Consider the following 26,590-nt stretch of genomic DNA (forward strand, 5'->3'; position numbering starts at 1 on the left):
TACACTGACAGAATGAAGTCACTGTCACTGTACTCAGTAGCATACAGACTACTTAGCAGAGACTTGTGCCTGGCTTACAGAGCCATCTCAGACCCAAACCTAATGGAAATGCTGCACATCTGCAGGTCAAATAGTACAAGCATCACCTGCTCCAGGGACCTTAACCCAGCCTGCAACATTAATAGGACCTGCTAAGAAACAGATATGTCTCTCAGAGGTTGCCACTCCTCTGGAATAGGCTACCAGTTCACATCAAACAGAGCCACTATATGACCCTGTTTAAGTAAAGTCTGGATGACTGGGTAGGAAACCATAAATTTCTGCTGGGGATTTCACCTATGACCCTCCTAGATATGGGCAGTCGTTGCTAACTAAGATCTCAAGTCTTAACCTCTTCTTATTTTTAAATACCTCATACATTTATCAGTGCTATGCCTTATGTCTCACACATCTTCCTCCTGTTTATTTAAACTTGAGTTTTCCCCTTTCTGGCTTGGTTTCTTGGTGTGTGTGTGTGTGTGTGTGTGTGTGTGTGTGTGTGTGTGTGTGTGTGTGTGTATACACTTGTGATTTATACATTCTAGCCATTATAATAGTATTTACATTTATTTAAAGTAACATTCAATACAGCTAAGCTTATTACATTGTATATACCTACAGTATGTTTAAACCTTTGTCAGAATGTGCTATTATTTCATTTTAGAAACAATTATGACTTAGCTTCCCATAAAAGATTAATGTATTATTACCATCAGCAATGTTATGGCAGGATGGAATTTTCAGTTAAAAATTGCTAAACAACACATACAGAAAGTAATAGCAAACTGAACTCATAGTAACAGTAAAAGCGTTACAAGTGTCCTACATCAAGGTTCAGTTCTCAGTCTAAGCCTCTGGTGTCACACTACAGAAAAGCTGAAGTGAAAAATATGCCCATTTGCAAAGGATATAAAATTTTGTAATAGGGTTGATAAACTAGGTGATGTTTAAGAAGGGACTTGGTATTCTCAGAAGAAAAGGCAAAGGTGTTACACCTTAACATCAGAGACTAGAGATACAAGACAGTACATCTGTGTATTGGGCAAGAAAATCTTAAGAGAAGCTATTATCAGAGAGGTGAGAATAAGCCAGTGACTGATGTTAAAACAGAAAGGGAACCGGGTATGATTGCATCAGATTACCTGCAAGCGGGAAGTAAAATGTAAAATCGTAGTAAAGAAAGCTTGAGGAATCATGAGAAGCAAAAAAGAAACATCACAATAGGAAAGTGCAAACCATTCCACCTCTGCAGAGCATTATAGCATTATGTTAGTAAGAATACGGTACAGTTCCAGAGAATTAAATCGTTAAGGATATTAACAAAGCAGTGGTTTTACAGAGAAAGCAACTAAACAGTACAGGTAGTACAGCAGAAAACTTTCCTAGAGAGGATAAGTGGAAAAAAAAGGAGGCGGAAACATAAAGTAATGTGACTTGTGCGTTTTGGAATTGTCTTTCAATGGACATATTTCATTACAAGGAGGTACAAGAGGAAGACGAATGAAAGTTCAGAATTTTTTTTTTTTTGGGTGCCTACCACCCTCTGGTGCCTGCCTGTGGCGATACTCATCATTTTTGGTAATCATTAGTTCACAAGTACCTCTCCACTTCCTGTTCTGAGATCCATTTTCCTTCATCTCAGAGCAATAAGTTCTCTTCCTCTAGTTATAGTTAAATACACCAAAATTAACATATTTACACAGGAATGTCCCATGGTGTTTATAGTTAACTAGTGAAATACCTAAACTGATACACAAATTAATTTAATGCCTATACTAAGCATGGAATACTGACCTAGAACCCTCAGGCAAAAATATGACATATTAAACTACCTTTACATGAATGATGTCTATAGAGGTGCAATTAGTACTGTCACCCAAACAGTGATAAAAGGGTTTCAACAATATTGCAGTCATAAAAAAAGTTTTTTTTTTTTTTGCTTAACTACCTTATCATAAGGCCGCAGAAGGTTCATATCTACCAGATATTTGTTTGTTTTCAGCGCTCAACTAATAATGCAATGTTCTTTGCGACAGTTTCCCCTTAAATTCTCATAAGGCAGTGTCTAAAAATCTACTTTAGATGAGTCATTTGCTCTGAATGTATTTGCTCTGGCATCTTATCCACAACTACTACTTCATCTAATTCTCAATTCTCAGTGCAGTTACTCTATGTGCACATATCACGATAACAGGTAAGACGACCAGAGTGGGAAAATATACTTTAAAGTATGTTTTCTTCTGTCTCTATGTCAGTGTGATCTTGGAGTTACTACATGCAAGTGAGGGGCAGGAGATGCTGGGTGACTTTCCTCGCTTGTAAAAAATGCTTATTTGGAAGTATTTATTTTATTTTGTGTAGCAGTTTTATGCTTTGTTTGCCTTTTACACAAGTAGTTTAATCTCAAGGAATCAGAGGGGACTTTATGGTAACAACCTTTGTGACGCCACACTGCAGTGATGCACTGATACTATACAGTGACAGTATCTTACAACAAATGTCTTACTTTTTGTATAATATGAACTCCGTTTCTGTTCTGCCTATGTAGTTCAGTCTGTGCGCAATGATGTAAGTCAGTGAGAATATCTTAGAGTTGTCCTGTTTATGCAAACTTCTACTGTACATAGAATAGACTTGAAGTACTTGATATGAACGTAGATGGCGTGACAGTAACCGTAGTAAATGAAGAAAAAATATAACTGCACATTTTATAAAATGCAGAAACTGCAAGCTTTGGGGGTTAAGAAAAAGGGAGGTGGGCAACTTTAAAAATGCATAAATATTTTCTCTAGTAGTGCCCTCTTCAAATAATACACAATTTAATTAAATAGCAGCTTAGTGCTAAGGAAACATAGTGAGTATTACTTCCACTGTGTTTTGTGGTTACACTGTCTCTTTTTCATTGTGGCTTCCAAACATATTGGTACGGTACTTTTACCTCCTGAATAGATTACAGTGATTTTCAGCAGGAGATACAACCTTCCCATTGTACAAATGATTTTTTATGTGCATGTGCAATTAATGTGTCAGACTGCTTAAATAAAAAACAATCATGATTGTTTAATGGCATTACTCTTCTCAAAACCTTTTAAGTAAATACATATTTCAGTTTAAACTTGTACAGTATGTTAAGAGTGAAACCTACAGCATTTCAGTCCTATTTGCTTTTAGATGGCTCTGCTCCAATCTTTCCATATGATGGCCTTCCCACTCTTATGCCCCTTAGATTTAATAACATACTAATAGAAATGCTCCACAATAAAGTAGTAAAATTATCCTAGCTTCAATATGTGGTAGATTTCAGTGTACTGATAAATTTTATATGTTAATGTATTACTCTGTGCTAATTGTCATAATAATTGTCCCAACTCAATAAGACTCCCTTGTATGCAGTCCTAAAACAGAGGTGTCCATTTTACCTCATTAATTAAAAATGTGTTGCTACGTCTGAGCTATAAAAAGACAACTCAAAAAAACAAACAGCATTAGGAAAAAAAGATTTCTCTGAATTTTTACAGTGCCTTCAACAAATGAGCAAATAATGAAAAAAAAATACTCTTGACTGCTGACCTGATATCATCACGTGTATTCTACATGAGGAATTAATTTCAAAATAGAACAAGTGAAGTCCTTAGCCCACCTTTCCAGTAGATTCAGTATTTATGATTTAGGGAACTGTGCTACAACAAATACTATCATAGGCAGTCATCTCAGTTTCAGGCAGTAATACATAAGACTGCTCCACGACACATCTGTCCAGACTTTTTGCCTCATATTTTTGGTCTTTTTCTCATAAAATGTCAAGTTGTCTGCCAAATCACTGAAAACTGAATTTGCTTTAATAATTACATACTTTTGACTTTCAGGCTCCATATCGTTCAGAAAAATGCATACTATTTATTTATTTATTGACCGGGAAATTCAGGTCAGAAACCCATTTTCAGTGGAGGCCTGGGGAGAAAAGCTCCAACAGTGACTAAACCATTAGAGAATAAGAGTAAACATATAACATCAGATTATAAACAGGCTTGGATACCTCCATTAATGCTGTAGGTTGCTAAGAGGCCTCTGTATAGGAGATATGGCTATACCACTCAACATCTAAGCACTAGAAATCTGGGAAAAACAAAAAGAATGGGAAATAAAACCTGCTATGCTAGCAACTTTCTAAGTTAACAGGAGCAACATTTATAATTTGTCTCTGATTTTGGGCCTTTATCCCCCATACCCCCCCCCCCCCAGATTTCTTGTGCTTAGATGTTGAGTGGTATAGCCACAGCACCTATACAGAGGTCCCTTAGCAGCCTACAGTGTTAATGGAGGTAGCATCTCTACCACAAGTGCTGAAAGGCCATGCATTTTTATATGCATCTCCACATCCAAATCATTTTTTGGCTGATGCTATTTATTCTTTTAACAGCTGATTAGATGAAAACCATAAGGACTGTCTCTTCTCTTTATCTCAGATTCTGTGAATCAGCTTCAAATAGTATCAACAAAATTAATAACGGTTTGAAACATCTTACAGTGACAGGAAAGGGCGTTGCATTTAACTGGAAATCACTATTCTTCTTAACATGGTTACTCTGAGCCATATAGATACAGAACTTACATGAACAAACTTTTAAAACTCAGAAAGACATTAAAATTTAAAATGCTAGAGCTTATAGCCATTTTTTAACAATTGAACTTGGCATGACAATAGAAGGCTTTCATTGCAGTTCTCAGCAATCATTAAATGAATTAGTACAAGCAACTGGCTTATGAGCAGAAGAAAATATACTTTTCCAAATCTGAAGTGCTTATAGAATAAAGCAATCCAATTTTGGGTCTGTGTTTGTTACCTATTGTCAAAAAATCAAGTGACAAATAGCAAACTATTTGTGTTTTTCCTTTTACTTTTTAGTCTTCCTTTCCTTGAACACTCAAGTCATAAACATGCATACCAAGTAACTATATTTTTTGTTTTCTGCTACATTAAAGACACTTCATACAAAGCTTAATGACTATTTAAAATGTTTCTTCAGTGTAATTCTACTTGTATTTTTTATCCTAAATGAGGTCGTGTTTCCTACCTCAAACCTTACATATTCTCCTATTCCCTACACTTTTATTATGTTCTAACTAAAAGAAAATTGTTTTGAAATATATGCATGTTTTGTTAAAGTATGAATCTTCGTATGACAAAAATGTTGATTTATATAAAGTGTCCCTTTGAATTTCTGATTTCAAAGCTTTTAGCATATCTACACATTTATTTAAAACCCAACAATAACATCAGCACAAAACACTATAGACTGGGAGTATGTTTACTGCGGATCCCTACACTTAGAATCATGACATTATGAAGTGAGAAGAAAGCAAAGTTCTAGTACACCACGAAGCAGCAATGTTTGTGCCCCTTCCTTCAAAGAGGCGTAACAACAAAACAGTCAAATACGTAGAAGAAGGAAAGTCCCACAGTCATGAAAACTCATTGGTTCACACTCTTTTTATCAGCAGCTTCTGTCAGTGATATTAAGAGTTAATACCCAATCAGCATATTCATCTTTGTCCTTTACATACAACTGAAGTGAATTTCTGGTACCCCAAAGTGTATATTCATCGATCAGGTCCTCCTTCTCAATCGATGGGAGACTTTCCAAGTATGAAGTCCACTCTTAGCACAAGAAGTTAGATGCAGGTTAACTCATCACACTCTAGTTTCATCCGCACTTTGTTCATAGAGCACTACTATCGCCTGGCATGTCAACGTGCAACAACAATCGTAAGTGTGTATGTGGGTTTTAAGTATGCGGATTACAGCTTCTGTCCACTCCTGTGTTTGTGCTGACCTTAATGAAAGCTTCTTCCATGCTTACCAGCAAGTGACACAACAGCAGTCCATACCACATCACAGACACTCCCACATCTACATTTTCACCTCTTCACTCTGAGACACTCACCCCTTAAGCTTAAGTGCTACCTAACCCTGCAACACTCAATCAGTTCCATATTACTGCTGATACAGAAGGATGCCCTGCATTGTAATACCAGTGTCATGTGCTTTATTGTGTGCATGGAGTATTATGTTTAGTGCATTTTGCCTTCAGTGAAATGCAGCATTTATGTTACAAAAATGTTTTGAAGGGGTGCCTAAAAATGTTCCACTGCTTTCCTTTTAGACACAAATTAAGCAAACATTTCCTCAGCCAGAATCACCTACTTGTTAAATTTGCAGCAGAAGAATTAGGCCTGCATTTTCTGCTTCACTGTCTGATGGTATATAATCCATTCAATCTACAGAGCTGTTTGATGACATACTTTGCCATGCACTAAAACTGCTGTCTATGTGTTGTCTGTATCCTGCTTAATGTGATATCCTGCTCTGTATACTCCTCCTGTTTTACTTCTGCAGCAGTCATGCACCTTCTACCCATGTTCTAGTCTGGAAATGTATATAAAAATGGCAACAAAGTGGGTTATATTACATAAGGGGGGCACCTTTCCTGCAAGCATCTATGCAAAATAATGAAACTGCTGTTCTTTATGACAGTGATTTGTAGCCAAACATACTGGAAGATGACTTGTCAGATTTCATTTACACAGATAAGTATCCAGTGAAAAAATATATAAGTTGGAACATGCAGCGTGAACATGGACAGCACTTAAGTAGATGTACTGGTGATGAGGTCAGCAGGGCTGAGATTCTGCTGCACTTATTTATGCATATGGCAATGTGTGCATAACAGAATAACAGGGTTCTAATGGCATGACTTACCTTATCGAGTTTTGCTTCGATTTCAACTACGTCAGCTTCTACTTCATCTATTGCTGCCCTGCAACACAAACAGAAAAATAAGATTAGACATCAGAAGGAAATGTGAGTCATGCAATGTCATACCGCCTAACACGACTCAGTTACAACAGCAACAACCATATATCGATGCTTCTGATTCAGTGTAAGCTGTTTACAGTCTGCTTGAGCTTTATGGCAGATTCCAAACCCCAAATTATGAAATAAATTTTAGCCACACTTCCACAATGCTGAGAGTGCTCATGCATGCCACAAGGTCTGCTGCCACACAGAACACAGATGAGGCTTTGCTGTATCTGCTCTGTGAAGCTGCAGTGAGGTTTAGTAGCCACATTTTTTTCTAATTATTGTACAATATTTACTTGACATTATACTAAGCTTTTGATAGCCAACACCCTGACCCCACTACAACAGACTGTAAAGAAAAATGTCTCCCTCAGTAAAGTACTTTAAGTTATTTGAGCCAGGTAAGTTATTTGAGCCAGGTCTAGATCACTTGATTGAAGTATCATTATATCAAACACCTTGTTGTCAAACCCTTTTCAGTGAAGCTCCTGTTTGTCTAACACTTTATTTCCCAAATTACATTAAATCAAACTGTTTTAACTGGCCACCTTAAAAGTATGGAACATTTCATGTCAGTTAGCAACTACGGAAGCTGGAACCATTTTACCAGCAAACTATATATAAAACATTAAAATTCAGTTTAATAAATGAAAATATTTAATAAGACACCTTTGCTTTGGCAGGGGGCTGCACCCCCTGCACCCCCCCACACCTACCAAAAATTTAATTTACCAACTCTGAGATCGCACAATGTTGATAAAAAGGGCACACTAGAAATACGCTATAAATATTCATACTGACAGCACTATGAATACTCATTAACTTTCACCAATTGTTGAATGGTGGGCAGGGTTTAGTTGGGACTTGCTACTGCAAATACTGTGTTCAGGGTGTAAGCCAACAAAATCAATTTGATAAAATAGAATGTGATGATAGAAGACTTCTGCAAAAAGCAGCTTCACTGAAAAGGGTATGACATAAAGTTATTTGATATAATAATACTTCGATCAAATGATATAGACCCATTTGAGCCTTGGCACAGCATGATAAAGTCCCTAATTAATTATTCATGAGGGCCCCATTCACAGACCCTTTTGTGAATGGCTAGCACAACTGTTGGCAGTACTTGGTTATACAGTCGGTTTCAATGCTAAGGTGCCTTCCATGCCAAGTCTGCATATCTTCCCTGTGTCCATTTTGGTTTTCAGTGGGTACTCCAGTTTTACCCTATATCCCAAATGTTTGTCATAGGTGAATGAGTGATCCTCTAAATTGTGCACTGCAGTGCATTTTGTGTTTGTGTGTGTGTGTGTGTGTGTGTGTGTCTCTCTCTCTCTCCCTACCTCTCTCTGCATGTGTCTGTCACAGACAGGCAACCTCTCCAGGACAACTTTTTCTGTATTTAGCTGAATGTGTAACAGGGTACACTTCTGATCACCCACACACCAGCAGTGGGTAAACTGAATGTCAGGCAATCAATAAAGTTGCAGCATTATAGCTCAGTGTTTTTTGTGAAGCTTTTTAATCTGGCCCATGGTTTGTTCTTTGTAGGCCCACTAATCTTACAAATACAAAGAAAAGACTAAGTCTAGCTTCAGAGACAGATGCACTGTAACGGAATGTGTTATTGTGCACTGAGCAGGCAGTCTAAGAAGTACCTAATCGATTAAACTACACAACATGAAGCGCTACATGAGTTCACAGACAATAACAATGGGTACTTACATTCTTGTTTACAAAAGCTGAAACAGGAATATAGAGATGTACTGTAACAGGGATGCCATACCTCAAAACTGTCCAGATTTTTACACAGTGTCCAGATTTTTGCCTCATATTTTTGGTCCATTCCTAATAAAATTTGTGGTTTTCTGGCAAATCACTGAGGATTTAAATCACTAAATAATTACATACTTTTGCATTTCAGACTTCATATCCTTCTGAAAAATGCATGTTAGCACAAATCCTGCTATTCTAGCAAATTTTCAAGTTTATAAGAGCAATATTTAAAATGTTCTATTTTGGGTCCCCTCCAATATTTTAGGCTTTGTCTAAATTTTTCATGCTAAGAAGTTGTGAGGTCTGTAGGGTGCACACCTTGTAATTTCTGAGATATCCCTTCACTACAGACAGACACACAGACACATAGACACACATTCTTGGGTTTGGATACACCTGCTATCTAGATTGATATATGTTATACTACAGACAGAAACACAGACACACATTCTTGGGTTTGGATGTACCTGCTATCTAGATTGATATATGTTATACTACAGACAGACACACAGACATACATTCTTGGGTTTGGATGCACCTGCTATCTAGATTGATATATGTTATACTACAGACAGACACACAGACACACATTCTTGGGTTTGGATGCATCTGCTATCTAGATTGATATATGTTATACTACAGACAGACACACAGACACACATTCTTGGGTTTGGATGCATCTGCTATCTAGGTTGATATATGTTATACTACAGACAGACACACAGACACACATTCTTGGGTTTGGATGCATCTGCTATCTAGGTTGATATATGTTATACTACAGACAGACACACAGACACACATTCTTGGGTTTGGATGCATCTGCTATCTAGGTTGATATATGTTATACTACAGACAGACACACAGACACACATTCTTGGGTTTGGATGCATCTGCTATCTAGGTTGATATATGTTATACTACAGACAGACACACAGACACACATTCTTGGGTTTGGGTGCACCTGCTATCTAGGTTGATATATGTTATACTACAGACAGACACACAGACACACATTCTTGGGTTTGGATGCATCTGCTATCTAGATTGATATATGTTATACTACAGACAGACACACAGACACACATTCTTGGGTTTGGATGCACCTGCTATCTAGATTGATATATGTTATACTACAGACAGACACACAGACACACATTCTTGGGTCTGGATGCACCTGCTATCTAGATTGATATATGTTATACTACAGACAGACACACAGACACACATTCTTGGGTTTGGATGCACCTGCTATCTAGATTGATATATGTTATACTACAGACAGACACACAGACACACATTCTTGGGTTTGGGTGTACCTGCTATCTAGATTGATATATGTTATACTACAGACAGACACACAGGCACACATTCTTGGGTTTGGGTGTACCTGCTATCTAGATTGATATATGTTATACTACAGATTTAGGTAATGAGGTTGCCATTCATCCCAAATGGAGTTCCTCCTCCTACAGTACAATATATTTAATTTATTTGCTACTTTAGACATGCAACGATAAGAAATACAACTTAAAACACCAAACCAGCATTATTAAAATCTCTTAGCACTTTTACAAAAAACTGTTATAGACTAAAAAAAGAGGTATACCCTATAAAACCAAAATTAAATAACATTACATCAAGTGCACTGAGTTCCAATTAATACTTAAGCAAATACCTCGACTTAATTCCCTCTTAAAATCATTAGTGTTTCAGGGGACCACATTTAAGAATCAATGTTTTCCTTAAATATAACAAGATATTTTTAATTTTATTACCATTTCTGTCATTAAATTGTTCTAGTACAATTACTTACAACATCCTAAGGCCTGCACTATGTTTCACAATAAATTGCACTGCCGTAGGACTGTCTTTATACAATTTCTACCAGAAACGTATCTGTCTTATCTAGCATCCTGTCCTAGATAGTCCTAGATGTGGTACCCTTGCCCCAGCTCTTTAGTCGAAGGGCCAGAAAAAGTTCCACTCCCCGAGACTTGCGCTCCATGCCAGATCCATCCTCCACATTCCAACCCCTCACATTTTGATTTGAAGAACCAAAAAAAGTCTGCTCCCATAGTGTCATGTTCCAAGCCATATCATCATCCCCTCTCAGTTCTTCATTTCAAAAGAAAAAAAAAAGGACTTCTACTTTTAAACCATAGAACTATTCTTGCTAGAGCTTACAAGCTTACTACACAGGAAGCTCTGAAGTACTGAAGTGCATTTCTGAACTGGCACTCAGAAATGTTGGTACAGAAAATAAGGCAGAAACTGCACTTCCAGCTCACACCACCTAACACCTTGTGCCTGGGGCAACTGCCCCATTTGCTCCACCCTTGTTACTCTTTTGATTTCTACTAAAGTCTCTCTTGTGTTCATACACTCTAACATTAAGCTTCTTTCTGTATCCATATAAATCAACCCACATGGACATCTCAGGGCATAAATATAATTTTAAAAGTGTAAGTAGACAGGATACAACAACTGGATACAAATAAAACACCTTAAAGGATTTCTACAAGTCTGTGCACTTTTTCTGCACCTTGGCTGCTTTTGGCTATTTGTGTTTGAGATTCAGCAATCCCTAAGCATTACATGCACAACACCGATTGTCTCATATGCCAGTGTGAAAGTGCTTTCACTGGTCATACTGATTCTCAGGAAGTCACTTTCATTTTCTGGAATACATCTGCTACAAGGATGGCAAAACAACTCTTAAATACAGATGGGCAGGTCAAACACTCTAGAACTACTTGTAACTTTGCCTTGTCAGTAAGGTATCCATGTAGACTAATCTGTCAATCAAAAAAAGTTTCACTTAACATATAGGAGATGCGCCCCTCCAGTCAGACACTGTTGTAAGTGACCTGGGTACTCTTGTTGATAATTCCTTATCAATTGACCATTGTCTCCACAGTAGTTCAGAAAGCCTTTTATCTGGTCCATCTAATTTTCAAAGCCATTTCCCCTAGATCCAAACAAGTCTTAATTCCCTTTTACTAATATCTTATCAGACACATTATTGAATATAACACACCTTTTGGCATGTATTTACCTAAATATATCACACAACTTGAGAGATTTCAGAGATTCATAACTAAAAAGATCAGTGGCTTAATAAATCTTAGTTATCAGGAGAGACTGGCAGCCCCTTTCTCTGTACTCAGTCTCTTATAGGCTGCTCCATGGAGATCTGTGATTTATATCAACCCTATATGATCTCTTATTCCTTTGCAGAACTAATGGTACATCAATTACTCAGATAAAGGAACTAACCCTTCAGCAGAAAACTAAGACACGTTGGTGTGATAGCTTCATATCCCAGCATATCACAAAGTATCCCTCACCTCTGGAACAAATTTCCACTACATATAAAACAGAGTAGACCCTTGCCACCTTCAATGTAAATCTAGATAATTGGATGAGCAGCCTCAAATTCTCTCCTGATCTATCTTGTCTTGCCCTCCTCGAGGCTAGAAGTTAATTTTGAATAAGGTTTTTGGCTAGGCTTGAAATGATCTGCACATCAGTTGCCTAGAACTTACTTATGAGCCTATGAACCTACGGTGGTTCATTTTATAAGGATGCATATATAATTATTAGGAAGAAGTCAAACCCTGATTTGGAAAGACGCCCAGACAGTGAAAAAAAACCCAGCTCTGTAGTAAAATAAAAATAAATAAAAATATGTACATACATACTTAAAAATATATACACAGAATTAAAAAAAAACTATAAAACAATGAAACAGCTTTTTTGTTTCTTTTTTTTTTTTTCAGTTTAAGTTGTGTTGTGTATTTCGGCTTATCCTGATTAGGGGTTGCCACAGCGGAACTCCAGTCTGCTAATGTTTGGTTGTGGATTTTTACGTGCCGAGTTACCAGCCCTGACGCACAACCTTTAACGAAGGCACGCCCATTCAAGTATGCCTCCACACAGAAGACGCTCTAGCTGAGAATCGAACGGGACAACGTCTTGCTGTGAGACGACAATGCTACCGCAGCACCACTACCGCGGATCTCCTTATAAGGCTGTTCTATTTCTTTCAAACTTTAAATGTAGTAAGAAGAACAAGTTTGGTCCATTTCTTGTCAAAGCTTACCCAAAAGAACCATTTTGTTAGTACAGGAAATTAATCAATAGAATGGTAAAAAAAATCTTCTATGTGTCCCTTATTCTTACAAAAGTCTTTCTTTCTGTCCCAGAGACCTAATTCAGATGTTGTGTGCTGTGTAGAAAATACATAAATAGATATCTCAAGGACAATGAGTCAATGCCGTCACAAAAGCATTTTGTTCTGCTTTATCTTTCATTTCCTTCACAATATGCCCCTTTTGTCACTGCTGTTCTGCAAACCACTTCAGACTTGCAACATTTTCTCCATTTTGTCCTAAAAAGAATAATTAACTGGTTGAAAGAAATGAACCAGCTGTTCAAACCAGAGTTTTCCATTTTACAAGGGTAAAACATACAGCCACTAAGTTAAATTACAGAGTGCTCTACACAGCAGATCAGCACATTTCTGTCTAACGTAAGGTGCTTAAAAGGCAATAGATGGCCAGTAGTAATTAACTACAAAGCTAATCCTTTAAGATGTTGCAAGAAAAAGTTAAATGACTTTCAGATCAAAGCTTAGCACAGTAGGCATAACACCTGGAAGCATCAACACGAATTAACTAATGGCACTGTCACCAGTTACCCGTTTTTCACAGCGATGGGAGTAGCCATGTTCAACAATCTGCTGCCTCTTTCTTTGGTTCTGTTTTAAGGTTGTGTCCAGCATTTGAGATGCAGAGTAACCACTTACATCTGATGATAACTGACTCATCAGTCACAATCCCCCCCACCCCAACCTTCTCAGCTGTATGGCTATAAACCACCACTCCACCTTTCTGGTATCCTCAAGAAAATGTTGATTTATCTGTCAAGTATGCAAACACCCCTTTATGGTTGAGCATATAATGGCACACAAGCATACCTCTCAATCTCTTAGCACAAGAAATCTGGACAAAGCCTAGAAATGGGGGCTAGAGGACCAAAAGTAAGGAGAGATGTTAAATAGTGTTCTTATAAACTTAGAAAGTTACTAGAATAAACAGGATTTATGTTAACATACATTTCTGTAGGATATGACATCTGATACTCAAATGTATGTCAATATTTAGTGACTTCAATCCTCAGTGAGTTGCCAGAAAACTTAAAAAATTTATATGGAACAGACCAAATATATGAGGAAAACATCTGAACATTCTGTGGAAATCTGGGCTGTTGAGAGGTATACACACATGTAGGATTGCATGCTACACTTATCTGAATAGTGGGGCACTAAAAAGAGTTAATGCATACTTGTCTTAGTGGCTACACACATTTAAAATAAGGTAACACCGTGACAGTGTTTAAGAACTAAACACAGGTTACCCAATAAAATGTCTGTTAAAGAAAAACAGCATGGTTCTGTAAACAGCCTCATAAGATGTTTTATTCCTTGAATACAAATCTTAGAATGAGACAGGTATAAGACAACCGGATACTGGAAGGAAATGCAGTTGCATTTCCTGGTGAGTTTACACCCCTTGTTTCTCAGATTCAGGTAGAACTGGGTAATTAACCTCCTTCCCTAAATTTTTCTAGGCTTCGTGTTTAATATTAATACTGTCAGAGATCCCTCGTCACCTTCCTAACTGCATGCGCAGGTCGACTTATTCTAAGGAATAAGTCCCTAGGACAGTCAAGGGCTTGGTTAGTGGACAGGAGGTATAGCCCCAGGGGACAGACTGTACTGAGAAATGTACCACCAAATGCACCTAACTAGACACCAAGTCCCAATGGTTAAAGGAAGGAAAGTTCTAGGCAACAACTCAGCAGGTGCATTTATCCATACAAGGAATATGGGTGAGTGGTCACTAAGTATACCAGACAGCTGATCTGACCCAATGGGCGATATGTTATGTATTCATTTATATACTGCATTAACCAGGTTAGCCCTACTGGGTACAGTCCATTTATAGAGGAGACCTGTGAAGAAATCCTCCCAAAACTGATTACTATAAAAAATAATAATATGGCAACACAGCAGATAAACCCTGAAGTTACTTCATATTCATTTAAACTCTGCAGTCCATTAACACATGAGGTGTCTAAAGCAAGGAAAAACAGTTCAGTGAACACAGGAAGAGATGATAACTTATAAAGACACAGATTGTAGGCAGCAGAGAAAGGGTCCATGGCAGATGTAGCATGTGACCAAATAAGTTTACTGATGGTTCATCAGACTTGATGGTATCATGCAGGAGTTTAGTCCTGTCAGCTAACCCACTTTCTTTATCAGTGGAATTCTCCTGTGTAGATGGGAGCACTACTACCTCCTGTAGCCTTCCTAGTAATATAGCAGCACCAGTCAATAAAGGCTGAAGTCTATAGTCAGGATTTCAACTGGTCCAAGTTGGATGTCCACCAGTAAGGAAATGAAATGCAGCCTGGTTCCCTGGTGTAAAGGGATGAAGCCCAGGCTTCGACCGAGGACACAGGTATTTGAATAATGCCCCTGACACTTGCGGAGGTATTGTGGGAGGGGAAGCAGTGAGGGGGCATGACTGGGGGGGGTAGAGTTAAACATTCTTAAGGGAACACAAGGTGATGCAGTTTCCCTGTTGGAGACCATGGAAACCACTGTTTTGGGGAGGGGGTACGACTGCTTGGAAGAAATTCCCCTTGTGAAAGTGAGGAGACATCCTCCACAGTCAGCCTACTGCACATCCTCTCCCTCGCACTTTGCTAGGGTGCATATGGGGAGTAGGGTGTATACCAAAAATATCTTAAAACTAGCCCAATACCTATTTAAGTGAAGGCCCTTCCCAACTGACCATTGCCCTGGGGATGAAAAATGAATGGTGCATATGACAGGGAGGGGGCTGATGATTGACAGACAGCAGGGCAAAAAGCATTAGAAAGGAGAAACCTACTATGCAGCTCTCTGTAATTACCCTTCAAGAGGAAGAATACAGCAAATTCATTGACTGGATCATCTGGAGGCTATGTAGGAAAAGGGACAGCAGAGAGATATTACATTAGAAAAAATCAATAGCCCTCATGTACATTTCAGGGCCTATTGCCTCTCTCCATCAGAATGATAAACATCCTTCCATCTGAAGGAAAATCAATGTCGTCTTGTGAAGATTTCATCCATGTCTCCATGACAACAAGCATATTGAGCTTGTACATATCTTTCCAGACCTGAAAGTCCCAAATTTTGTTATCGAAAATTTGGATTTTTTATAATCCAGTGTAGTACCTTCAACCTTTACAGGCAGGTCCAAGTCATAGGTTTTATATGCAGTGCAGTACCTTCAGACCTCACGGGGAGGCCCAAGCCAAGTTAGTGAAGATATTTAACAGGTGAAACTGCACTATTGAGGGGACAGAGTATGGTTAAGCTGCACGTCTTCTAAAATGTATGGAAAAGACGCCCACTGATGCAGTAGATAAAAGCTGCTCTGGCATAACTTTCACACAGCAAAGATTCAGACAATCTGTTTGTGTTCAAGCCTGGGTCAGTGTAGGACAAGAATCCTGGAGGAGAGGCCATAAGCATCACTGTTCAGGAGGAGGATATCTGCATTAATGGAAAACAAAGTTTGCTTCATCACTATTTATAGATGTATATACATATCATGGAAAAGTGGACCTGAACAGTGGTGCTTATGCCCCCCCCCCCCACATCCTTCCTACCCTATTCCCCTGCTGTTGAGAAGTTCAGGCACTTTAGCGGTTTTTAAATTTGGACTAAATAGCTGGATGGGTGAGGGGGTATTTGATTTAAGGATTAAGGAATGTGACCATTTTGAAAGTCTTAAATAGGCTTAGAGACTGTTTTGGTTAATCATTGAAACACTGAATCCTCTGCTTGCTTTTACATCTTAACTCCTTTCCTTTAACCATTCCCCAAACAATAGTGCGAGTCCATGTCACATCTTGCATACCCTTTACATTCCCCTAAGTGTACGACAAATAAATTCAGGCTTTTATTTTAAAGCAATCTCCTAATCATCTGATCATTTTAATGCCCCTCTTCTGCATGTTATCTACCAGTTTGATCTTCTGCTCCTGTGCAAGGCTTCCACAACCGTTTAAAATATGCTGGATGGGTGGGGGAGACTTTATTCATGTCTGCATACTGCAGAATAGCATCTGTCTACTGGGTCTGTCCCAACTGCTTCCAGTACAATGCACATAACATCACCTCCTTTTGCACTGTTCAACATGACCATGTTAGGAATAACAACTACTTTGGATCCTTCTTCAGTCTTAGTATTCTATAAATATGGTACCTAATGAGTACTTTAACTCCCATGTCCTTCCAGTACATACTTTACACTTTGGTACTTAAGTCCCAGCTGTCATATGTCTGCTTACTTATTTGTTTTTCTTAGGAAGGGTACAGCACTGATCCACATAGACCTTTTTCAGACTCAGCCCAGGAGAAATATCTGATTAAGTGATTTGCTCAGAGCTGCACAGTAGGCAAATGGAGGCTGAGATATTCAAACAATGGACTACAGGATGACATTCATCAACAGTTCATGGCCTTAATCCTCTGTCCTAAATACCATACTTCTCACTTTCCAGTGTACTGGCTTTATTGGGTTCTGTAGAAGGTTTAGCCCCATCCTACCTTAGATCACTAATGTTGATGTCATCACCCCATCCTACCTTAGATCACTGCACTAATGTTGATGTCATCACCCCATCCTACCTTAGATCACTAATGTTGATGTCATCACCATCACAAAGCACATTAATACTGTCCTCCATTCTTGTATAATCACTGGCTACACATATGATAAACATAATCACTACAGAAATAGACACTACCACAACCACTGCAGTGGTTGCCAGTTTCTCACAAGACTACCAACACAGTGAAAAAGTCTCCAAGCAATCTAAAAGGGTTACTGATGCAGAGTGCTAGCAGCCTAAACAAAAACCTCCCCAACTTCAAGGCCTTCTCACCCTCGACAATGCAGACATCTGTTCCAGGTCTGAGACTTGGTTTAAAAGCCATAGAAAGGAGTCCAATAGTGCAAAGCTGCAGAGCCTTCCACACATTTAGCCCAATATCAGCAGAGTCTGGTGCCAAAGGTAGACATTTCTCAAACTTAAATTAGCAACAAACATACCTCAAGGTTGGGTATACAGGATGATACCATGGAACTTATCCATGTGCAGGTCACCATAGAGAAGGTCTCCTGCCATATCATGGCTAGCTACAGGTCACCATCTATACCCCAAGAGTCTCACAACTCTTATATAAACCTACTAAAGGTGTTCATCATCCAATCAAACACCCTGTTCATGGGTGACTTTAACTTCCACTCTGTAGACTGAGAAATGTACACTGCCGCAAACTCAGATGCGCAATGCTGCCTGGACTTTAATAACACAAACATCCTGGAATAGATAGTGCATGCTCCAACCACAGGATTAAACGTACTGGATTTGTTACTCAGCAACTGGGGGAACATTGCTCCTCCCACTCCTGTATCACATCCTCACTGCTGAGGATGGATTACAAATCTTTGCTCCTCCCACCCCCGTATCACGTCCTCACTGCTGTGGTCAGATTACAAAGCTGTTGCCTTTGAAGAAAAAGTCAACCTGGAAAAACAGATAAGCCAGTAACAGTTAGGAACTATTCTATGGTGAACTACATACTATTAAGTGACAATTTATCAAACTTCACGGTTCCCCTAATTCCAAGACCACAGCTATGTATCCAGAATTATTCACAGAGCAGAGTCCACATACAAACATGTAAACAGCTGCACAGAGTCTGTCCTACTTACCAGAGGTAACCTCAAAACAAACATTAAAAACAAACCCTACTGGTGGAATCTCCACTTGAACAGGGTAGATATAAAAAATAAAAAAAACTCAAGGCCAAAATCAGGAAGAGAAAGGACAATCACAAAGCCTTCTTCAGCCATCTCTGAAACCTTAAAGGTAACATACAACAGTATGCTGAGGTGGCAGTGAACAGTACCACCTTCATCGTTCAGGGTGACATACCAGATCTACTGGCTGATAAATTCTGCTCAAACTGCCCCCAGCTCCTCCACATGCAATCCCCTCCAACATACTTCCACCTGATTAACAGGACCAGGTGCTGGCAGCACTCACTAAAGCCATGAGCACCTCTTCCTTGGGTACTGGCAACATCCCCGGTTGCCTCCTGAACAATCTAAAACAGAACAGGACCTATCAAGACCAACTGCAGCCTCACAACAGGCTGTGTACCAAGTGAATGAAGGACTGCAACAGTCATTCTCCTCTGGAGGGTGGACCATCAACTGCCCTGGAGAACTAAAGACTCATCAGTCTAACAAGCATAATATGTAAAGCCATGGAATTATCATGAAAATGATTATACACGGACACTGGCAATCTACACACACTGGACCCATCACAGTTTGGCTTTGATAAGGGACAGTTGTGTCTACTTAACCTGGCAGATGTCTTTTACAGGGTCACCAAAGCAATGGATGAGGATAAAACAGTGCAAACTGCATATCTTGACCTGTCCAAAGCATTTGATACAATACCCCACTCGACCATTTTTGGCAATCTATCTGAGCTAGGCATAAATCCCTAGAAGTCAGGATCAGTCAGATCAACTTCTCCAAGAGACCGGTCACCAGCAGAGTACTCCAGGGCTCCATGCTGGGCCTGCTCCTCTTTGGCATCTACTTCTTAGAAGGCAAGGCTAACATTCAATTCCTCTGGCTCCCCAATTTTGCAGATGACTGAACACCAGGAGCTATTACAGATTCCAAGAAGACGCCAGCATCTTGCAATAGAATAGATTTTTAGACAGACAAATAACTTGTTCAAAGTCAAGGCCTAAAACTCAATGCCAAAAAATGCATTATAATGCCCTTTGAGAAACTGTTAACCCAAATTAATTACTCCCTTGATAAAACACCCCTAAGAGTTGACCCATAGTAAGGGATCTGGGAGCATATGTAGACAGCAATCTGGCATTTGACCAACACTTAGATAAGATAATAAGAAAATTATTCTATGTTGCTCAACTTATAGATAAGGGTATGATCCCGCTCCAAGGAAGTTATAGTACCACTCCACTGAGCCATTATTAGACTTATCATTGGATACAGTGCCATCTTTGGCATGTATCTAAACAGAAACTTGCAACAGTTGGAACACCCACAAAGGTTTCTTACCAGGAAAATTCAGGGCATGAATGCCCTGACAGTGATTGCCTAAAGGCTCTGTCTCTGTATTTAGTCTCCTGTAGGCTGCTGAGAGGGTATCTTTGCCGGGCTTACAGGGCTTCCTCAGACGCAGCCCTGATGGATCTGTTACACGTGTGTGAAGCAAACAGCACCATAAACACTAGATCTGGGATCTGAAGTTTGCTTGTAACGTAAATAGAATGTGTTGGATAGATTCATATGTGTCCCGAAGGATCCCGCTCTATGGAACAGGCTTCCTAGCCATGTAAAACAGAGTTCACCCTGGATACTATTCAATGAAGACTTTGACACTTGGATGGGGAAATCATAAATTTATCCATTGTCTGGCCCCCATGTCCCTTATGGACAGAGGTCATCGACAAGAAAAGTATTATCCTAACATCATAAATGTATCCATAGTCTGGCCCCCATGTCCCTTATGGACAGAGGTCATCAACAAGAAAATTATAATCCTAACATCATAAATGTATCCATTGTCTGGCCCCCATGCCCCTTATGGACAGAGGTCATCAACAAGAAAAGTATTATCCTAACATCATAAATGTATCCATTGTCTGGCACCCATGTCCCTTATGGACAGAGGTCATCGACAAGAAAAGTATTATCCTAACATCATAAATGTATCCATAGTCTGGCCCCCATGCCCCTTATGGACAGAGGCCATCAACAAGAAAAGTATTATCCTAACATCATAAATGTATCCATTGTCTGGCCCCCATGTCCCTTATGGACAGAGGTCATCGACAAAAAAAGTATTATCCTAACATCATAAATGTATCCATAGTTTGGCCCCCATGCCCCTTATGGACAGAGGCCATCAACAAGAAAAGTATTATCCTAACATCATAAATGTATCCATTGTCTGGCCCACCACGTGCCTTATGGACAGAGGTCATCAACAAGAAAAGTATTATCCTAACATCATAAATGTATCCATAGTCTGGCCCCCATGTCCCTTATGGACAGAGGTCATCAACAAGAAAAGTATTATCCTAACACTCTCTCCCCTACAAATCTCTGAGTTATCTCCCTACTAAAATGTCCAGCCCAAAAAAGACACCCATGATACACAGGATCCAAACAGGTTTGGGGTGCATGGCTAGGCTTGTAAGGGCCTTGAACAAGTTAACTCTCCGTAATTATTCTTATGTTTAGGGTCCTTTTCCATGATCTTCACCTTTTCGTCTTCTTCTTTACATTCTTCATAAATGTTAATATTCAGCTGTTAAAATACACTTTTAGGACTCCTTTGTAGCATTTGTCATGGACCAGATATGACCTCCAGATTACAATAATGTCAGCAAGGTGGAGTCTTCAGGATTTTGAATTCAGTCTGTCTTATAAAAGCAGTAGCTCACTTCGACAAATTCAGAGCCACATAATGTACAAAACTCGAACTTTCTTCAGTGAGTACAGCATCTGTACAAAGACCACCTTTTTAAAAACCAAGCTGGTAAAAAAAAAACAAAAAAAAAACACTCTCACAGAAAACAAAGTCATCTACTGTCCTGAGGTATTGCAATCTCAGAACTGAAAGATCACAGGGGAAGAAGTCCACCAAATAAGCAAAGTTGGATTTCAGTTTTTATAAACTCTCACACAAATTCAGCAAAATAACTTCTTTACATATATCATAGACCCACTTCTTTCTGCTACACAAAAAGAAGTAGCCATAGTTATGGCTGTGGTTTTTAAAAACATCGATAACATAAATATATACACTCCTAAAGTAGCACAAATGTGGTGCCTGAATCTAACTCTGGGGATGACTTTTTATTTTACATAATCACATGCTAAAATGTACCTGTACCTCATCCTGCAGGATACATCCAGCTGACAGAAAACAGTAATATTCAATGGAGTTATGTTATTTGTTTTACTTATTGATTTGTTAATTGAGGGAGAGCACTAATTTTGGTACCATTTTCAGGCAAGACCTGTGTATTAAAGCAATAACTTCAAGCATTTAAGCAAAAAATATTTCTTATTGAGCTGCCAATTGCAATTTTACTGCTAAAGAATCTCTCTCTCTCTCTATCTCTCTCTCTCACACACACAGACACACACACACACACACACACACACACACACACACACACGTGGGCATATGCATACGTACATACACACATTAAATATTTATTTACAAATTTATTTACTAACACACATTTGTTGTTGCGTGAACACACACTGATTTAAAAAAAATCTGTGTTACTTTCAGCCATAGTCCGTGGATGCTTGTTTAAAAAGGACTTTTTTGTGTCAGCAGTTTAAACAACGTCTGGCACCAGTTTAGAAACAAGAAACTAATTTCTTTTATTACAAGCTTTGCCAGCACTGTGCTTTTACACACTTTATTGGTACAGATTTAAGTTTTGGAAACACTACAAAAGACAGAAGGATGCATCCAAAAGAAATATATTCCAGTCGTCAAGTGGCACCAGTCTTAAACAATATAATCCATTAATCCAACAATCATAAACCATTATTAATTGTCAGGTAATTAAATACAATCTGGTTCAGAACAGCTAAACAGGCAATAACCTTAAATCTGTCTGCCTGTCCTTATTACTGGATGCCAGAGGCTTAGCTCCTGCTGGCAGTTCATAGGTCACTCGAGCAAAAAAAGAGAGATGTGGAAGACACAAGACTCCCCGATCTACTCCCAAGTGTCTTGTCACTTGGCAAAAATAAAATTATCCAGTAGTTATCCTGTAACTGACTGACGTATGTACTATCAACAGCAGAACTGATGGTTTCAATTAAAATCAATGCAATAGTAAAACATTTATTTTTTAATTTCATTTTTCATTAACTTGTATTTTTATCACTGTTACACAGGTCAAACACGGTTAGATCATTCTAGGACTAGCAGATGGGTAACTACTGTCCTGTAGCAACAATTAGAATCTGTCCTTCTTGTATTTCTAAAGACCAGAAGCAGAGTTTGCGGTTTTCTCATAATGTACAGATACTGCTGTCTGAGACAAGAATTCTCCCTCTTCAAAAGCAATTTTGTTAATCAACAGCTCCCCCAGGTCAGCTGACATTTAAAGGCTCCTGGATATTTATTTATTTATTTATTTGATGGGTATGTGAACTGTTTTACAGCTCCTTGTCAGTCATACATTGAGAGCCAAAACCAGTTACATAAAAGGCACGAGCACAGGAAATTCAGGATACTCGTATATAAACAGAAAAAAAAACAAAACATTCTGAACATTCATAGAGACTGTTATAATGCAGCAGATAATGGACAGCACATGACTTTTAAAACAATATGGTAATTAAGGTATAACACAAACAGAAAACAGTGTATTAGCAAACACTGGTGCATTGTTAATACAGACCACTTATATAATACACCTAGAAAGGACAACAACTTCTACTGTGATAAGGCTTATGCAGCTGCTTTCATAATAAGGAAACACTTGTGTAACACCATGTTCAGCTGCAACTGGATCAGATTATGGTGAAGCACATCCATAGTCAAACATTGTAAATGTTATGATCCATGCAAGACCTATATATGCACAGTAACAAAGTAATTCTTTTTTAGCTGTCAGTATGACCTCAAAATAGGTACATAAACACACACACACACACACACACACACACACACACACACATACATAAGCATATACATATGGGGACAGTTAGGCATGTCATGTTCCGGGCCTAAGCAGAACAGGCAAGGAAAATGACAGTCCTAATGTGGAATCTGTTTTCCACAATCAAGACAGATATTACTTCTAGAACTCATCTAAGAAAACACAATCAAAAAAGAAAGAGGCAGTCCAAGGGTCAGCTTCCGGTGATTTCACCTGTCCACCTGGTGAATCTGGGCATACTGGGTCAATGCAGCAATTGCCTCATGTACGCAGACAACCCTCTCCTCCTACCACCCAACACTACAACCTGTGAGAGATGCATTTATATAGCCAAACTGGAAGCAAAGCTCTCTCCACTCAAGATTGTGCTAGACAGTCAAGAGGAGAAGGTTATCATCCACACAACAACTCAAGCAACACATAGCCCTTCTAAACCCACACCACCAACACCCACATATAGCAACACTAAATCCACATATGCAGAGGCCCTTAACTGTAACCGGCCCAAGCAACAAGGACCTCTGAAGCTGAAATGCAAACAAACACCAATCACAACCAAAGTGTCACATAGTTCACAACACCAGTGTGCCACCCAGCAACAGCCCCTAAGGCAAGACAACATACCTAACACTTTAGTCATAGGTGACTCTATAGTCCAGCACACTGATGTCCCACTCACCAGGTTGAACAAGGAGAAAATTACAGTCAGCTGCCTGTCGGATGCCAGGATCCGCCACATAACGCATGCACTCAAGTCACTCCACAACAAGTACAAATATGACTCTGTCATTGTCCATGTTGGAGTGAATGACTTGAGACGTACCCCCCTGGACTACATGAAAAGAGACATGGAAGAGCTCTCGGATCATGTGGCCCAGGCAGGTATGACCCTAGCCCTGAGTAGCATCCTGCCTTTGCTCAGAATGATACCACAATATAAGGACAAAATGATTGACTTCAACAATTGGCTAAGCTTATGGTGTCATTCAAAGGGGATGCAGTATCTGTCTGCCTGGGACGACATGATCGACAGACCATGATGCTTTGCCAGAGATGGTCTGCACCTGTCGCCCCTGGAATTCAGGTTACTGGCTAAGGCTCTTGCCACCCCTATAGTGCCTTTTTTAGTCAAGGTTCAAAAGACAAAACCACCACTGTAACAGATGCAAGCATGCAAAATCTGAAGGTAATGCTACTCAATGCTAGAAGTCTAAACTTCAAAGTGCACTCTCTCGAGGCACTCCTAAAAATGGAGAACATCGATATCTGTGCAGTAACTGAGACCTGGTTCAAGGCTCCAGAGAGCACCCCTGCAATACCAGGCTACAACTCTTACCACACATTTTGGCCACCAAACCAGGACTGAAACACTAAAGGTGGAGGAGTGTCAATATTCACCAAGAATATTCACACCACCAGGCTAGTTGCCCAACACAATGCGTCTGAAATTCTCCAGGTGCAACTAACATTAGGTAAGACTGCAATCCAAATTGTAGCTTGCTACAGATCCCCCACCATACCCCAAGATTCTCCTGACACCTTTCTAAACATACTGGAAAATATTAAGATAGAACCAAACACCCTAATACTGGGTGTTTTTAACTACCCTGCCATTAACTGGGAAAACTACTCATGTACCAACACCTTTGCCCAACGGTTCTTGGAATTCATAAATTCCAATGCCCTGGATCAACTAATCCATAGTCCCACCAGGGGCTCCAATATCCTAGACCTGGTCATTACCAACATGGGAAATCAATGCTCCACACCTATGGTCACCCCCTCGTTAGTCAGGACTGACCATAAGCTAATCACCCTTAACATCCACATCCCACTCCACCCCATAAAAAACTTCTCCAAAGCCATCTTCATGCTACTCAAGTCAGAAGTGACAAACTTCATGACACCCATGTAGATGGGAACTGAAAGTTCAACTGCTGAATCCTACACTAAGGCACTGTACGAGAACATCCACTCATGCAAGAATTGTGCCATCCCAAAAAGAACCAAGACGCTCTCATCCAAAAAAAGGAAGCCAATCTGGTGGTCCCCTGCCATAAACAAATTTTACAACAAAAGGAAGAAACTGTTGCAGAAAAGAGGAAAACCCCAGGATGCAAAAAACTCCCTTACCAGCCTGAGTAAGAAACTCATATCCCTCATAAAATTCTCCAAAGCTAGTTATGAAAATAAAATTGCCAAAGATTCCAAAGACAACCACAAGGCATTCTATAACTATGTCAAGAATCTAAATGGCAATGCTCAGATCTGATCTGAGCTAAAACAGAATGGCATTAAATATACTGATCTCAAGGATATTGCCAATATCCTGGCAGATCGATTTAGTGCCAACTTCACCCCCCTCTCACCCCCTAAATGGCCCATCTCAGTACCGGAAGATTACCAAATTCCGGTAATAACGGCCACACAGGTAAAAAACGCAGTCTCCAAAGCTAAGAATACAGCATCCATGGGACCAGATGACATCCCGGGCTGTGCACTACATGAACTACAATATGAACTGGCACCTCACCTAAGTCTCATGTTTAATCATAGCCTCACCTCAGGTTTCGTGCCCACTGAGTGGTGCAGAGCTACAGTTATCCCACTCCACAAGGGGGATCCACCTTGGATCCTGGAAACTACCATCCTATCAGTCTGACAAGCCTTATCTGTAAGGCCATGGAGCGTATTATCAAGGAACTTATAAACAAAGACATTGGCAACCTTCAAACACTGGACTCCACCCAGTTTGGGTTCATGAAGGGCCGATCTTGTCTCCTGAACCTAATTGACTTCTTTGAATCAGTCTCCAGAGCCATGGACAAGGGTAAAGTGGTCCACACAGTCTATCTAGACCTTGCCAAGGCCTTTGACAACATCCCCCACTCTGGAATCATAGATAAACTTACTAAGCTGGGCATTAATCCCTACATCACCCAATGGGTTGCTAACTGGCTTACTGATAGAACCCACACTGTAAAAGTAGCAGACTCCAAATCCAGCTCCAGACAAGTGACAAGTGGAGTACT

At 39.4% G+C, this 26,590-nt stretch overlaps 1 protein-coding gene across 4 annotated transcripts in view; it reads right to left on the minus strand.

Moving 5' to 3' along the window:
• Positions 1 to 26,590, minus strand: part of ACAP3 (ArfGAP with coiled-coil, ankyrin repeat and PH domains 3) — a 1,969,869-nt gene that overhangs the window by 1,248,283 nt on the left and 694,996 nt on the right. For all 4 annotated transcript variants that reach the window (XM_044063200.1, XM_044063202.1, XM_044063201.1 and 1 more), the window contains exon 2: positions 6,800 to 6,857. In XM_044063200.1, coding sequence (XP_043919135.1) covers positions 6,800 to 6,857 — 58 coding nt within the window. The remainder of the gene's footprint in view (positions 1 to 6,799; positions 6,858 to 26,590) is intronic.

The sequence above is a fragment of the Protopterus annectens genome, chromosome 2.part1, assembly GCF_019279795.1.
Source record: "Protopterus annectens isolate FY-2018-M chromosome 2.part1, PAN1.0, whole genome shotgun sequence".
Lineage (NCBI taxonomy): Eukaryota > Metazoa > Chordata > Ceratodontiformes > Protopteridae > Protopterus > Protopterus annectens.